This window comes from Sylvia atricapilla, chromosome 3 (genome assembly GCF_009819655.1).
Source record: "Sylvia atricapilla isolate bSylAtr1 chromosome 3, bSylAtr1.pri, whole genome shotgun sequence".
Taxonomy (NCBI): Eukaryota; Metazoa; Chordata; class Aves; order Passeriformes; family Sylviidae; genus Sylvia; species Sylvia atricapilla.
In genome coordinates this window covers 65,260,245-65,278,204 of record NC_089142.1, presented here as the reverse complement: position 1 = coordinate 65,278,204, position 17,960 = coordinate 65,260,245, and the positions used below count along the sequence as shown (strand labels likewise).

At 36.4% G+C, this 17,960-nt stretch overlaps 1 protein-coding gene across 3 annotated transcripts in view; it reads right to left on the bottom strand.

The window, feature by feature from the left end:
* Nucleotides 1–1,860: 1,860 nt before the first annotated feature.
* Nucleotides 1,861–17,960, bottom strand: part of UTRN (utrophin) — a 316,443-nt gene continuing 300,343 nt past the window's right edge. For all 3 annotated transcript variants that reach the window (XM_066315631.1, XM_066315629.1, XM_066315630.1), the window contains 6 exons: nt 15,631–15,789; nt 15,008–15,251; nt 8,779–8,887; nt 7,242–7,328; nt 4,572–4,594; nt 1,861–4,012 (listed from right to left, as the gene is read on the bottom strand). In XM_066315631.1, the coding sequence (XP_066171728.1) occupies nt 4,004–4,012; nt 4,572–4,594; nt 7,242–7,328; nt 8,779–8,887; nt 15,008–15,251; nt 15,631–15,789 (631 nt within the window). In that variant the 3' untranslated portion in view covers nt 1,861–4,003. The remainder of the gene's footprint in view (nt 4,013–4,571; nt 4,595–7,241; nt 7,329–8,778; nt 8,888–15,007; nt 15,252–15,630; nt 15,790–17,960) is intronic.

Genomic DNA, 17,960 nt, shown 5'->3' with positions numbered 1-17,960 from the left:
GCTTGTTTGGTTTTTAGATTTTGTTGTTTAGTGACCTTTTTGGGGTTGTTTCTTGGTTGGTCAAGTTGTTGTTGGTTTTTTTTCAACTGTAGAAATAAAAGAAAAGAGGACAGAACCCCTGACCCTGGACAGGAAGGTGCCACAAATTGTCATGTGCCTACTGATGGTTTGTGTCCAGTATTTCTGACCTAGCAGGGCTGGTGTCTCATAATCTATCTGTCTTGGTTTTGAACATGTGATGAGCCTTCTCTTGGTCACATACCAAAGAAATAATACCACTCATACTACGATGATTGTTTCACTGTGGAAGTTCCCCTGAAGATGAAGCCCCAATAGTAGAAGGGTTCCTACCCTCCAATTTTAATTATATGCATCAATCTTGCATCTTCTCTGAGAAAATGAACTGACATGTTAATACTACAGCTTAAGAGTGTTTTCTAATGAGAATTTAAACTGATTTGCTATCAACCAATGCCATCCAATCTAGGCTGTGCAGGAGGGTGTCCCTCCTGATGTTTTGTACAGATGTGTATTTTGGACTGAGACATATCCTTCTCATGAAAAGTATCAGGTTGGCTTTATTGGGCCTGACAAAATCACAGCACAAGAGGCTGGTTAATGCTCAAAGGTAAAGGTTGGGAGGAGAAGGGAGGGACTGCTCACCATTGCACTGTGCATGGAGGACCAGGGGTGGCCACACACTGTCCCCAACAGCCCTGAGAAAAGCCCTGTGGTTGGTTAGAAATGAGGATCATTCTCTTCCCCCTGCCAAGGGCCAGGACCTTCATGGCACAGCACTGAAGAATGATTTTTAAGCTGCACAGAACTCTGGCACCTGCTGTCTTGGCAATAGAGGTACAGAGGGTGCAAATTGTAGATAGGTGCACCTTCATAAATTACTCCCGGTCAGACCCTGGAACTGATCCATACCATTCTCTTCTGCTGTCTCCTACTCTACAAACATATAACTAAAATGTTTACTTTTTTTTTTTAAATGACAGGTTATGTGGTTCAATACATGCTTTAATCTAGTTGTCTCTTCCTCTTAAGACATGCCTCTTGTTCTAAATACAGAACTTAATTTGATTTGATATATTGCTATTTCTGTAGTTAAATTCCTTGATAACTGCTGAATCATTTAAATAATGATCTTTCCCTACAACTTATTTGTTAACCATCCTTTCACAAATTGAGGGAAAATGTCATCACTTTGACACGTTTGACATTGCTTATAGTTTAAAAAAAAACCCAAACAAAACCCAATAACTAAACATTAAACCAGTGCCAACTGTTATGATAAGAATTGTTAAGGCTTTGGACTTTCTTTTTCTACTTTAAGTGTAGCAATACTAACATAGTCATTAAGATAATTTGCATCAATGCGAATACCTAAAACCAGCACAAGGTAGAAAATATATACTTTCTAACTGAATGCCTAATGCTGTGGTTCAGCTATGCATGTTGGCTGAAAGCCACCAGAAAACTGAAGACTAATTTACAGTTGTCCTATTTGACAGAGCTTCATGCATTATTGCTGTTCTGTAATACATGTACAGAACATTTTAAAATAAGCAGTCTGTTTCTGAGTGATCAGATTTGCTATCTGTCCTGAAACTGAGAAGGATTTCAGACTAAAATCACTAAAAATGGAAAAGTAGAGAAAATATGTAAAATTTATGAAGAAAAAAACCACTGCTTAATCTTATTTATATAAACTCAAACCACACAGAGAAAAAGCTAGGACATAGAAATTGACTATCACAGCTTGTTCATGTTAGTCTTCAGAATGAAATGTTCAGCATTTAGCAATGAGATGTGCCATCCTTGAAGACGCCCCAAAAATTTGGAAGAACTCCATACTTTTTCTCATGTTACTGCAATATATTCCTTTTATTTATTATTGTCTCAGAGGAAGAATGTTACAATGTAGTGTTTGAAGCAGCATTTACTTGGCAGCAGAGAACAAAGGATGCATACAAACACAGGCAGAAAAACAACTTTATACATAACCTCATATTCAGAACAAAAATAAAACCCACCAAATTCACTACTGATTTCTTTTTTATACTTATGTTGGGAATATTTTTAAAGATTCTTTTCCTAGAGAATTATGTAGCTTGATAAAAGCCAAGTACTTTGCAGAGAACAGAATATAAAGCTATTTCCAATACTACTTATGAAGATAGGTCTGAGGTAGAAAGGTGGTCATGGCTTTCCTCTTCTGTAAAATGTGGGGTTTTATCTTCTCAGAATAACTACATTACATTTTAATAGGAGCCAGCATCTTCTCTTCTCACCTTGACAACTTTGCTCCACTTACTCAGGACTAATACTTAGCATTTCTACAGAGCTTTTCAAACAGTAAGTCCTACATCACCTTTGAGAGGTAAGCACTATCATCCCCATTTTACAGATGGGAAAACAGAGGCAGAGTGGTTAAGTAATTTGCCAAAGGGTTCAGAAAGAACTGGCACTGGTGCCAACAGTTGAATGTGGTCAACACTGTGCCTGAATCACTCCTCAAGCAGCAGCAGTTCAGGAGTAAATACTGTGGGTGCAGGACAGTCTGGTTGGCAAAACTTCACAAAACCACTAGAAATTCCGGACCTGCTCTTTTAATGTCCCCTAGCATTTTTTAGTAGCAGTTGAGAATTTTACACCTCTTTCAATACCATTTTGAAGTAAGTATTTTTTCCTTCAGTGATAATTAAAAACAACATAGCTTTTTTCTCTTTACTATACATGAAAGATATTGCATGCAGTTTTACCAATTAAAGGTATGTCCTAGAATTAAAGCAAGTGTCCATGCAGCATTGTAAACTCTGTGAAGGCATTAAAATCTCTTGCAATAATCTTTAAACTAGAGATCAGCTGATCAGTGACATAACTTGCCCATAATTATCCTTATCAAAAATACATAAATAAATTATTTCAAAGATAAGGATGATCTACAAGGTTACAATGCCAAATGATAATATCTAAGTGCATTGTAGTTCTGGAGGAAGTTCATTTGCTAATAGTATTGGAAAGGGCTTTCTAATTGTCTCTTCATCTTCACAAGGCAGACAAAAGAAAGGGATCTCACAGAAATGAGTTTTAATTCATAGACTGTAAATTCCAAAACTTGAAGCAAGTTTGGCCCAGCAGGGAACAGCAAAGCTTTGTCTTTGAACATAGTTGGGAAAGATTACACTAACTTAGATGATAGCTTAAGTTGTTTTTAGTAAGAACTAAGTCCTCTTTTTAGCTATCTCCTGATTCAAAATAATGTAAGGCTTAAAAAAATAATCCTCCAAATGGAGTGTTGGCTGGAAATAATGAAAAAAAAAAAAAAAGTTAAAAATACCACTTAGGTACATGAGAATGCTCCTTACTACTTGAAATGAAAGTTTACCTTGCTTAATTGAATTAAAATACTGTATCTTGCACCCAATGACAGTTGTTGTTAACCAGTAACAATTATGCAAATTATGGGAACTTCATATGCCAATACTGAAAATAATGCAAGGATATTCTGAAATCTGTGTGGTCAGATGGTTAGTATATAAATAATCAGTACAGAATATTACATGTGTGAGAATATAACTGAGAGTACTTTACAATGCAAAAGCAAAGAGCTGAAAGGAATGTATAAATGTAACGTCTTGCTTCAAACTCCTTATGCAGTTCTTCTCTTTACGATTATCAAAAAGAATGTATATAAAGCCCCTGCCCCTTTTCCCCTGGCTGTATATTTATACAAATCAGTGACAAATATTCCACTGCTCGTTAATTTACAGTTGCATAGAAAGGGAAGAAGGAGGAAAAAAAAAAAAAAGACACTATAAAAACAACATCGTGGTCTTTGGGTATTCAGTGTTGAACTGTTTCAAGTCGCACACGCGGTCAGAGCGCACGGCGTGTCCCGTGCAGGTTTCTGATGAGGCGAACACGCGGCCGGCGGGTCGCAGGGCAGGGCTGCACTGCATGCCAGGAAGCACTGGCTGATATCCCAATGGACACTTCACATGGCCTGTTGTGATGGGAAACAACATCAGTGCCACGTGTTGGCACGCACAGAAACCCCTAACTGCTCTGGGCTCAGTCAGCTCACCACTGTGGCATCATCTTACAAAGCACTATATTTAAAAAATTTACATGTATTGGCCTGAGACTCAGAAAAATAACTGAGGCATATATTTAAATCTAAGTTTACAATACTGCAGTGTTTAATCTAATGCCTAAGGTACTGTGTGGCTCCTGATGCCCACAGATCCTTGGAAGAACCAGATTTCCTCTTGCAAGCTGATGCTGGCCTGAAACCAATTGGCCAAAGTAAATGCAAGCTGTTTTCATCTGGATAGCAACACAGACCTGCAGAACCATAATGGGTGTGGCAGTGCCTGACTTAGTAGAAATTTCCTATTATCTATGATATTCTGAAACCTTGCCTTTCTTTTGTATCAGCCAAGCTCCCACCACTTGAGAAAAATGTAGACAAAAACCACCCAAGCCCCTTTGCTTTAATGGACCTTTTCACTTGCTTCACTTTGTTTCCAATGACTATGCAAGTATGTAAACAAGTCTCATACCTGTGGTCTGCCAGTGAAACTTGCTGCAAATAGGAGAAAAAAAAAGGTTAGAATTTTACATGATTCTTCATCTTGACAGTTTAAAAACAAAGTTATTATCAGGAAAATACATATTACAGAAAAAAAAAAAGACTTATCTTCAAAACACTAAACACTTAACTAGAAATGTGTTGTAATGGCTTAATTCTTCACAAACTTACTTTGAACAAATTTATAGCATTATAATGATATAGTTAATATGAACACTTTCCTTTTCACCATTTGTAGCCATAGAAACCCCTGAGTGATGTATTATACTATCATCTGTTTAAAATGTTCTGTTCTAGCCATCTTTCAGATGTACAGACAAGACTTCTGCAGAGTGCTGTACACCTGCTTACTTCTGAGGACCAATGACATAAATAAGGAAGGAAAAAAACCAACAACAAACAAACCACAAAAAAATAAAATCCACCATTAAAAGCATTGCTGGGCTTACTATATGAATAATTGCTTCATAAAGGATATTTGACACAAATAGAAAGACTGATTTCAAGATGAATTATAACCTGAAACCCACGAAAACAAATAAAGCAAGTAAGACAACCATCTCTGTTAAACAGTCAAAATGGGATAAAAATTATCTGCATAAGGCTCAGATGCTAGTAACTCCTTCATAGAGGCTGTGGCCATAGCAGAAGAGACAAGGAAAGATGAAGTTGTGAAGGAAGTTTTTTACTTTTTCTTTTTTTTTTTTTTCCAATAATTGGCCATGAGATGTGGCACAGATTGTTTTGATGAAATTGAGATTGGGTATAATAAAGAGGCTAAGGATGTTATTCTTAGAGGTTAGGAATCTAGGCATCACTGTGATGCCTAGAGATTCTGTGGAATCTACATAATTTCAAGTCTTACAGAACAGATCTGACAATTGCCCAGCCAGGGGGACAGATCCCTCTCAAATGGCCACAGGAATAGATGATGGACTGAGATAGTCTCTCATGGTCTTCCGTAGCAAAACTCAGAGTCTAATGCCCTCTGTTGGGAGGGCCAGACTAATAATCATCATTCCAGGCTTCTAAAACATTTAAGATATGAACCTGACAGTCAAAAAAATTTACTCCCAAGTAAAAGATGTTACAGAATGACTGAATGAGAGCAAACATAAGTAGTACCTACTAACTGGGGCAAAGAGGTTTAGCCTGACAATGGGGGAGAATCACATGAAATTTGGAACTGTGGCTTCTTTTAATCTTAAATGCTCAGATAGACTTCACAATATGAAGGGCCCACGGTTTTCACTTGCAGTATTCTCCTCTCTCGTTCAAGGTGTTTTTGCATGGAATCAGAGGATTTTTTTGTTTGTTTTCCAGGTCTGGAAAACAACCATCATTACCAAGCTTGCGCTGACACAATGCAATTTGCTTTAAATTCATTTGGGACAAATGACCACGTAGCTATATAGTCACATAGCAAGACAGTAATTTGCAAAACCAAGAACAAATGCTTGAGTTGCATTTTATACTGATTTGTATATTCATACACCCTGTGTGTGCATACAAAGGTGTGCTGAGCAGCTCCAGTAGCTGTTGACTTCAAATGAGATGTTCCTTAGAATAAAATCCTTAATTTGCAGAACAAGGGGCTCTGAATTATTGAACTGATAAAAAATCAAAAAGGACAGCTGAAACAAGACTTTTTTGCTAGAATCTGACTTGCTTTTTTAAAACACTCAAGGTGCATCTTCCGTGATGCAGCTTGTCACAGCCAAACAATGTATATTCAAGAGATAAAAGGGATATTTTAAAAGGGTTCAGAAAATTTATGAAATAGCATAGAGTTGAGTCTTGATGCTTCCAAAAGGACTGGTCATAAACATCCACACTCAGTTTTAAAGATGACTATTATGAATAAATTAAATTTAAACTTTCAACAGTTTTGAGAATATATAAAAGTTTTCACTACTGTTTTTCCAAGGCAAAAGAGCTGAATTATAGATAGAGATGTGTATATGTATAAATGTATTTTACAAAACCCACCAAAATACATAAGACAGCTCCTCACTTTTTCAAGTGCAGTGACAGTGGAAGGAGGAGGATCAGTGGAAATGTATGTCAGCTGGTACAAGACATGCATAGGAACAAGCTGGTTTTCCTTTTGATCTCTCTTTAATAGACACTGAATAAAATATCAACTTCCAAAGCATTTAAGCAGGGAGAAGTGTAATGTGCAGCATTCACAGATCTCCTCTGGTCTATTTGATAACTAGTTCAGTAATTAGTCTAAGGACTAATTGTCTAAGGGCATTTTTTTCAACCTTTATTACAAAAGCTGCATTCAGAAATTCTGAATCTACATTCACTTCAGTTCTTCTACAAAAGGTTTTTATCAGCAGCTAGTGAGATTCTAGATGTCTTTCTACTTATGTGGGCTCTGCTGAAAATTCCACATTGAGCTGAAGGCTTTTCTTATAGCGAATCACTTCTGCTTAAAACAAGAACATTTATCTACCTTCTCAAATAATGTCTATTGAGGAATTTTAAGGGACAGAATTATATAGCTTACATATCTACAAGAAATCTCCTCAGAGATATTTATTTTCCTAGTCAATACCACAAGAATGATTTTTTTTCTTCAAAAAACCACCTCAAATTCAGTATGATTCTCAGAGACATATTTTGTTCAACTTACAGCAGCAAGCTGGAAATGTGTTGTTGATTTGCTCCATAACATCTGTTAGATCTGTGTTGGTATCATGAGGTGGAACTAACAAGTCATCTGCAGATATGACAACAACAACAACAACAAAATTGTAACAAGAGGAGGAAAAAAAAGGACAACATTCTTAAAGGCACTCTTAGCCAACCTTCCAGTTAAATACTCTTTTATATTTCAAGGGAAAACAGTACCTGAAGTCTTTGCAATGTGCAGGAACTATCACTTATAATTGCCAGACTTAGGAGAGGACATGAAACTTACATTCTTGATTTGAAGTCAAACTGCAAATTTCTCTTTTATTAAAACTTAACCATTGCATCCAGGATTTAACTAGAAGCTGTCAGCAAGGAACAGTATATAAAAATCTACAGTTAAAATAAATAAAATGACAAGATGAGGGAATTAAACTCTGCTCAATTAAAATTCTGTTCCAGTTGCAGAAGATTTGTCATGTGATTTTCGGAGTGAATACACAATTTTTTCTCTGAAAAAAATCCCAACATTTATCTTTTACATGGTTTTTATTCAATATGTACCAGCCATTTCAGTTGTGCTAAAATCCTCCTTGCCATCTCTTTGAAAAATGATGCTAAAATTAGCCAAGAGAATGGTTAGGGAACATAACTGGCTGTGTTGTTGGCAGTTTTATTGGACAGCATCTTTCATATTGCATCTTTTACTCCATGAAATCAGACTCAAAGAAGTTCCATGTTTTTCCAGGTAAAATAAAAACATATACTAATACTGAATGAAAAATGTTCAGTATGTAAGAAAGCATTTTTCCTGTTTTCTACAGAAGCAAAATAATTTTTAATCTATAACACAATGCTTAAAAACAAAAACAGGAGGAACTTTTACCTAAGATAATTTAAGAAAAATATTTTCCCTTTTCCCCTACTTTTGACCATGTCTATAGTTATTTCTGCTAACTCCCAGTGAAATGAATGAATTCTGATACTGGAGAATTTAAAATAATCTTTCAAGAGAGAAATCCCTTTATGTGCAGAGCCTATAGCCATAAATATTGAATTACTCCTAAAGATGCAAATCTTTTAGGAGTAGGAATCAAAATATTATGATAAGAAGAGGCTACACAAGAATTTTTAAAGCGGATAGCAGGGGTAGATTACATGATTTGGACATTTATCCTGTATCTGACAGATTACTTGGGTCCATGTGTGTACTGTAGGACAAACAGCTCTTGGCCACTTCAGTCCAGTGAAGTCTGGTTTCCCTTTCAGTGAGGATGGATTTGCCCAGTAAATTCACCTGGTCAGAACAGATGGAACCAAGGAGTCTATTGACAAAAGTCTGTAATTTGGAGTCGCATGGATCTTTAGGATCCTGCAGCTCTTTGCAAGCGTAAGGAAGCAACATCTCCAGCTGCACTGACCAGAAGCATCACAAAGATTTGCTTGTTTTATTTACAAATCTTTCCAGAAGGTTCCAACAAATCTATCCAGTAGTCACCTATGGCCCCATGAGGACATTATCTGATCAGAACACTCACCTGTCTGATGGAACTGTGAGCTCGTGTCCTGCTCCAGGGGGAAGCCGAGGGCAGAGTGCTGGGGTGAAGCACAGGGGGAGGCGCCATTGATCCGGGAGTCTGAGTCAGGCTACATTAAAGACAAGAAGACACAAATTTATGTTACTTGTATCCACAGAATTTAATTGTAGTTTTGCCAGCAGCCATCTTGTTCCTTTCCTTTTTTAGGTGCCGTTTCTTGCTTGTTGTCCAAACTACTGAAAGTTGGCTTAGGTCTATGCAGCTGATGAGAGGTAAAAAAACCCCAAAAAACAAACCAAGAACTTGTTAAAAGAAACTTTAGACTTAAGAACAGCTATTACAAGACTCCAGTTGATGGTCTTGTTAAAAACAACATTCTGTTGCATCACAAAAACACAGTGTAATGTACAACACACACAGTATGCCAAGGTTCCCAGTCCAGCTCTGCAGAAAGATTACACAATGGCATTATTTGGGTTGTATTTATCTGCATGGGTATATACTCAGACAAATAGGACATTCAGTTAGGGGCCCATTAAAAGCTTTACAAGGATGACTAAGCATGCTTAGAAACAACTGTTCAATCATTAACAGATTTGTGGAACTCCAGAGTCAAGTGATGAATCAAGACCGATTCAAAACAACTTCTTTAAATCTAAAAAGTGGTAGCCAGCTATCACTCCTGCTGATGCTACTTCTCAACCATGTGGAAGACACCAAATTTGCAGGAATTTGGACTACGCAAAAATTGTACTACATAGACTCCTGAAAATGATGAGAAATAACTTATATACTCAGAAAAGAAGCTTTTCAGAGCTCTTAAATTCACTTGAAGAATCACTGAAATTGATTTTTCCTTTAGCTGTAACCATATGTGTGTCTGAGATTACATTTCTGTACATATATGGACAGAGAACAAGAAAACACCATAGCAGCTCAGAAATACTGAAAGGGACCTTATACAGGCATTTTCCCCTTCTTTTCCTTCCTTCCTTCTTTTAAAAATTCTTTCAAGGAAGACACTAGTAATACAGTATTTGAGCTCCAGAAGTTGTTTGTTCTAAAAAAACCAGAAGTAAGTGAAATAATATTTACATCTGAGGGAGATGTAGCTAAATTGTTGCTGCTATCACTTATCTTTTTGATTTCAAATTATGAAATTACTTCTGAACAGCTTAAGGAGCAGATTATTTAAGTAAATCAATCAGAAACAGATATTGAAGTAATACAGAAAATCATTGCTTTTAAGGTCTTTTTGAAACTGAGCAAGTATCTAGAACAGCTATGGGATTTGATGCAGAGTTAGAATACAGAATAGCTGTTGATTTGTGCCCAAGTTTGCTCCTTTGCACTTCACAGCCTTCAGTGAAATATTCTATTTCTTGAGATAGCTTCCAACTTAACAAAAACAATCTTCAGTAAAATTCCTCTAAATCTTGTCTCTCTCAGCATGACAATACTAAAGACCAGCTTTGACTAAAAGAATAAGCCAAGAAATATTAGTCTGCGTAGGAGACAAAAAAAACGGAAATGCTTTCAAGCCAGAGAAGGATTTTACTGTCAAGATACTTCTATGAACAGTGAATTACTATCAAGTAGTTAAGTAATAACTTAAGTAGTTAAGGATAACTTAACCCAGGCAGTACTGTATTTCCAGGAACCACTGTTTGAGATGTTAGAGCTGTAATGGTAATGAGAAGAAGGAAATTCTCCAAAGGTTAGGAGTCACTTCAATACAGAACAACAAAACTACCTCCAGCAGCAGAGTCACTGCTTGCCATCCCCACAAATAGATGAACAGAGAGAACGTGAATCATCCAAAATGCAAACTTGCACCTGGAGTAAATCTCTTCCTCTGGCCCTGTTCAAGCAGTAACTATGAATAAATTGTGCTCAGATGAATGAGGTTAAATGAGAAGATCTGTGCTGGATGTACAAAACTGCAGCACAGCAACACATAGGCTCAGTCAAGCACAGTGAGGCACTACAAAGTCAACAATTAATGTCTACCAACATTAACTAAATGCCAACAAACTCAGGTGATGAGTTACTCAAGGTACCATTCACTAGTTCTATTGTAAGTGATAAAAGAGCACCAAAGGGCACAAGGACTATCAGTGGATAAACTGAGAGAAAACAAAACATACTTGGAATACCTTACATTGATGTACCATATATTGCTGCAGCAGTCAGAATGAAATATTGCAGCTGAGTTTAAAAACAAGTCAAAACCCTCAAAACAACCAATTTCTAATCAGATGGCAACACCAGATTACTTCATTTTCATTTAAATATACTGATAAATGTTACACTGCCTAGTTCCAGTGACTGCAATAAAAAGAATGCCTAAACAAACCCAACTCTCCTTCTAAATTAACAACAATATTGTTAAGTAGCTGAAGAGTGAGGTTTGGAGCAGAAAGTGAAGGTTTGCCTTACTATAATAATCAGATACTGGAAAATGTTAAGTGCAAACCAGTTGAGGATATAAATATATCAGCATGTATTTACATGATTTAACAATTTTATTGTTGGAGAACTTGAGAAAAATAACAGTAGAAAATCACATTCTATTGGACTCCAATTACATAACACCTACAAAATATGAGCATTTCTATCCTGTCCCACTTCAGGCATCATTTATTCATGTATTCTTATCCAAAACAACTCAGCAGACATCCCTTAAGCCAGAAACTAAAAGCAAATAGCTCTAGATATTTATAGGTAATTATACACCTGCTGCTGCTTCTTGAAAGAAATAAAAGCAGGGATACTGAGCATGCCTCTGTAGGGATGAGGGAGAGATTTCCAACTCCAGTCTCAGGGAGTTTTGAAACTTCTTTTTAGGTAAAACCAAGCAAAGATATGAAGGGACAAATAAGTCCTTCTCCAGAAAACTCTGAAATTATGGTTTTGTTTCTGCATTACAGCAGTTTTTAAAGCATTTCAAAGGAAATATTTATTTCAACCAGTTTTAATCTACAGCGCCTTATTTCACTATGCCTCCTGCTGGTGTCTTTCCCAAAGAAGAGTCTGAAGTGCTCTGTAGTTTAATGGATAGCTAAGACATGCCTGCTCTTTCCTTGACTTCTACTGCTTTTGGTAAAAACCAGACTAAACCTCAGTGTCCCCAATTTGAATCACAAGAAACCTCAAAAATGCTGATTTTACTATCACATTCATTACAGATGTTTCTTCTTGCTCCAGACTTTTTCTCCCAGCTACGAAAGAAACAAACTCTTCTGCACTCCTCTGATAAAGCTCCTCTGCTTTCAGCTGGAGAGGGAGTTGCAGCCTCTATTTACTCCCTGTCTGATCATAAAGCTGTTGACAGATGATTTTAGCTCCCATTAACTTCAATATCAAATCCAATATGAAACCTCTATTGAGTAGCTCAAAGAAAACAGAAAAATCCAAACAGGCTTTAAATGTCCTTCATAATAGGTCTCACTTTGACTTTGCAAATGCAGTATCTATAAAGGCTGAAGAAAGAAAAATGAGAATGTATTCTTTGTTTTTTTTCTCTGTCTGATTAACATGTTGATATCAAAGCTGTCACATGCCAGTTCTGTTTCACCTTCCTCTTTGGCACCCTAATCAATCAGGCAGACAAAATGACAACATTCTGTGACAGCTACCAATCCTTTGGGCTTGCTAAAATAAAAATAGTATCGCAACCTCAGAACTGTGACCTGAAGCAGACAAATGTGCAGTGAGGATGCATGAATATTTCTGCTAAAGGTGCTCTCTTAAGAATGTCCTAGAATGCTCTTATCCAGATTAAGCAGTTACTAGATCAAAGTTTCTAAATTTCATTAACTTTCTACCCCAATATCTGTGTGTATACGGACTCATTCTAGTCTTTTGGAGAGAAAAAAAGTCCAAATTTTTTATATTCAGTGGTATAAAACACCGGTTAGGAGGCTAGTGGAGAAGAGGAATGAGGGTATGTGCTGTTGATAGAATAGACAAATAGAGATGGCATGAAATGCCAGCCATAGAAAAGATATTGCTGTAAGACAGTTGTGTCTTTTAATACTAGTAATTATACTGTTGTTATATATTTTGATCAGGACCAATGAGTATCTTTCTTGCAAATCATCCATCTTATTAATAAGAAAAGGTATTCCTTTTTAGCCACTAAAAATAACTGGGACAGCAAATAAAAGCAAAAGAAGCAAATAAATATAGACAGGCTTCTTATAGAGTCCTTTCCCAAACAATGAAAGAAATAAAGGCTGCTCAAAAAGGCAGTGGCCAAGCTGATGGAACAACAAACATGCTGAAGAGTTGTCATTTTTTTTCAGAAAGGGAGCAGTAACAGAAATCAATGCTGCTTCATAATTGTATCAATGTCAAAATACATTTCAAAGAACATTACTGAAATTTAAATTATTTTGCTGAATTCCCATCAGGGGAGTAGCTTCAACATTCTGGAAATAGCTTGTAAAACATCCGGTAAATTAAGTACCGATATGTAAAGAAAGGTACATTGAAAAGCCACAAATATGTTATAAAAGAAATAATGCAGATCTTCTTATATACTTGACTCTGCACAAGCCACTTTATTAAATGACAGAGGAGAAACAAAGACCTCAGGAAATAATACTTGGAACAATCAGAAGCATGGCATGACTCCCACAGAGACAGGACAATGTGGACAGAAAGCAAAAGAGCAACAGTATACAGTAAATGAAGTGTAAATAGTCAGAAATATTGAAAAAGGTCACCTCTATTCTACTTTACCCTATATGAACCCAAAAGCTGCAGAATGCCTAAAAATTCCAAAGGCAGAAATGATAAGAAAGAACTACTGTCCCTTCTCCCATCCATTTTATCACAACAGAAATGTATACCCTAAAGGTGTTACTAAGAATGATTCAAAAAAGATTACAAAATTGTGAGATCATCCTCAGCTACATTAGGGGGAAAAAAAGGGTTTTAAGGGGCAAACAAGTTTCTGCTCTAAGCACTAGGCTGCAAGTGACCATGGGTTTGGCAGAACTTGCTTTCTATTCAACCACTTTTCTTTGCAGATCTTAAACCCTTCTTTGAAAGACTAAGTATTTGCCACATATCCCAAGATTCTTACTTTATATATTATTGTTAACAGTGCACCAGTTGCTATCTTCCCTGTGAAATATTACAGCCACTCAAATCCTGATTAAAATGCTAGAATAACAGTAGCAAGAAAAAAAATTTACTCTGCTAGAGGGGCAGGGAAGTCATTGAACAGATGCATCTAAATACTATTCAACCAAAATTGCCTAGAAAAAAATGACAAAGTCAGCCAGTGAAACAAATAGCAAATACCTTAATCCCTGTAATGAGAGTATCATCTACAGAAGGAACTTAGGCCATTTTAATACCTGGCTTATGTAGTCTGTTTCTTGGCTTAGTCAAATCCCCTACTACATCTGAGTCATGGAAGGCAGGAAATACTTGTTTTATTGTGCTCTGACCCAATAGTAATGACTAGTTTGAAGAAAACATTCATACAAATTTATCTTCATTACTCAATTTTCTCCACAGGATATAGTGCAAACTACCATCTCTAACAAAACCTGGTGTATGTAAGTCCTGTTATTTCCATAAGCCAGGTGTGCATATGTATATGGAAGGTGACTTCCAAAGCAGTGTTCCTTCTGCCAACAAGGAAACCCTACGACCTCCAGCTACCAACACTTGCTAAAAGCCTCTTGCCTCCAGCATTTACTTGTGTGAAAGACCACTTTGCTCTAAATATGCTACTCAAGAGGAACTGGATTTTTAATGTAATTAATTGCGCCTTTGGATTTCAGATATATCTTTGGCCATCTGTCTCTGGCATGCTAAGAGGCTTGACAGCAAATAAACGTATTATTTAAGGAAAGTGTCTGGGAAAACTGAAGTCAAACACGGGATGTGGCTGGCATCATTATTTGGAGTAGGGTATATATTTCTTCCCATGCTTTTTAATTAATGAAAACCTATTCCTCTTGTTTGTGTTATTCTCAGTGTTTCCTCAGTTCCCATGATCACTCCAGCACTTGCAATCATTTTCTGCTCATTTGACATTAACCACGGGTTATACTAGTGGGTAAGAAAAAAACCAAATATCCGGTTAGAAATGAATGATTGCAACAGACCAAGAGAGCACGGTGAAAATACCTGCAGTAAAATGTCAATGCCTTTGCTCCACCAATAAATGCATTGTGCAGAAACAATACGGGGCAAAGCGTACAAGTACCTGCTCAAGGAGCTGCCGTAGCCGGTGAAGCTGAGACTCCAATTGTTTGTTGTGATCTTCCAATATTTGCATCCTTGCTTCCAGGCGACCTTTATGTTGCCTCAGCAGTTTAGCTTCAGCAATGAGCTCGGCATCTTCAGAAGCGTGCTGAGGTGACACAACGGAGTCAGGAGGTGACGCAAGAGGGTTTATTCCTCTCCGAAGATGTTGCTCCTTTAGTTGCTCATATTCTATCTGTAGATTCCTGGGATATATTGAAAAGTGGAGACGAATGATGACTTAACCAAGTAAATGAAAATAAAATACTTTTTAGATAAAATGTGTTAACATCTCCAACTAACAATACAAATAGTTCAAACAAAGACAATGTCTTGACTTTATGGGGGATTGAAAAAAAGGCAGTGAAGTAAAAGTGAAACCAATTTATCTTTCATGGACACTCCTTCTTCTATCTAACAGAGCCAGGCTACGCACAACGCATGCCTTGATTGTGGATGGTTGGTTGGGGTTTTCTTTTCCTAAAATCATGACTTCTAGGTCTTTCTCATCTTCAAGATAGTACATGGCATCTCTCAAACAACAACAAAATGACAATTCAAACACCATTAGGGTGATTACGAGACCTTTGCTCTTCCTCAAGGTCAGCAATGATACGCTCCAACTCTCCCCGCTCTTCCTTCTCCACTGACTTGAGTATCTGAGCAGGACTCTGTGGCTGGCTCACAGGTGACTCTCCTCCCAGCGTCTGACAATACTGCTGGATAAGGGCATGCTCATCCTCTCTGAAACAATAAAACAAAACAGATAAAGACAGAGCAGTAAAACATTTATTATGTGAGCAAACATCTCTATCGAGCTGGGGGATTTTGTTTGTTTATGGAAAAAAGAGTAAGTGAGACTAAATCAAGCCTAAAAAACGTACTGAAAGGAAACCATATAAACATACAGTGCACATGAAAAAAAGATTAATCTCTGATAAAGGATCAATTTAGTTTAATCTATGCACAAAAAACAAATTCTGCTAGTGGTTTGAAAAGGAAGAGTGAAAACAAGAATCAGTCAGCAACCAAAGATGACTGATTTGAAATGCCTTAAAAATAAATAAAACAAACAAGCATCTTCTAGATCCATTTTTTAACAATATGTGACATTTTTGAAATTTTTAGGAAACAATTTTGGTTTGCTCAATTTACCTCATAAAATTAGAGAAAAAAGTCCCATTAAACTTAGAAGAAAAAAGTTGCATTTTTTTCTCTCTATTTTGATATACACATACAATACCTTGAAATTCTGCATTGGTTATAGATTTCCTTCTTAGAGATTCAGGAACAGAAATAAATTATAACACTGTCCTCCTCCTGACTCACATGAAATTACCTTTGGTAAGGAGATAGAGAAGTTCTGACACTTTCAATTATGCTTCAATACCCAAGTGAATTTGGTTTTGTATAGATGTGCCTTACTTTCCAAGTTGCTGACTTTTCTCCATAAATAAAGTCAGATGGATAGAAAGTGAAAGATACCACATCCTAAAACCAGTTTGCTTGCTTGGTTATTCAAGAAGGATGGATCAACAACAGAAAAAATATACAGTATTAATTTTTAAGAGAGAAATTGCTGCAGGAGTATAAATGCCGAAGAAAGCCCTCCTTAAATTATCTCCATTAGTTGACTACAAACCAGATATTGCATACCTTATGATACCATGAAGTATTGGTACACACTTTACCTTAAGGATCTCCTACAGTTAAAGCATGGTCAAAGCAGAGTGACACCACATAGACAGTTTATACACACATATTCAGATATTATTTAGAAAAGAAAGTTTCACATTAAAAATATTTTGTGCTCTTTATTTCCTCCTGCTGTTGGAAAGTAGCAGCTGAGAAATCTGCTATCCACTGGTTACAGAATGAAAAGTATCTTCAATGACTGCCTTTGAAAGCACATGCAAAAAAATCAGAAGTTCATTATATGCAAAGTATTTATTTTTCAAATAAAAGCATAATGGAGATTTTCAAGAGGCTTTTAAAAATTTCCTGTCAGTCAATTTAACATCTTTCATCACAGAATTTCCAAATGTCACATTTCATTTGAATAATAGTAAAAAACAGTTATTCAGAAAAGTATACCCCGGAAGAAATAGCAGTTACTTCTGTGGTGAGAATAGCCTAGAGGTAAATGCATGTACAAGTAAAATACATTAGGTGTCTTACAGTCCATGTATATGGATTGGGAGTTTCCTCAAAAATAAGTTCAAACTCTTGGGACAAAAGGAGACAATGCACGTGACAGGAACAGATGAGAGTTGCATAAATACTGTTTGTGTAAAGAAAAACCTTACTTTATCCTGTTTAACCAAGATTTTTTGTTAGCTCAATATATCAGTATCAATTAAAAAACATCACCAGTATTAGAAGCAAGACAAAATAGCCAAAGATTAAAGAAATCCAGATTCCTGGTGTGCCTCTCTTGGATAAGTACTTCTATCATTTAGCAAAATGATTTGGTTCTTTGTAGCATTGCTTAAGACAAAATTTGTACTGAAGACTAATCTCATGGTAGAACAACACCAAATTATTTCTTCTCAAGGGTAACTATTCACTGTCTATCCAAAGCTATGAGACTTCCACTTTCAAACCCATCATAGAGACTTGAAAATTTAGACTCACACAATCAAAGAAACGTACATCAAGTAACACTATGCTTGCTGAAAAAAATCCAAACAAGAAAAAATATAGCCTGTGACAGTTCTGTCCACTGGATAAAAAACCTAATCGTTGAGTTTTGCTTTTTAAAAAGCAAATTGAAAAAGCAAAATGAGTAAAAATTTTAAAGAAACTAATGTACATTCACTTCTTTCTTAGCTGTCTAAGCTGGGTTCAGTACTACACTCATGAGAAGAAATGACAACATGGATCTTCTCTGCAAATGAATAAATTTAATTATTTTT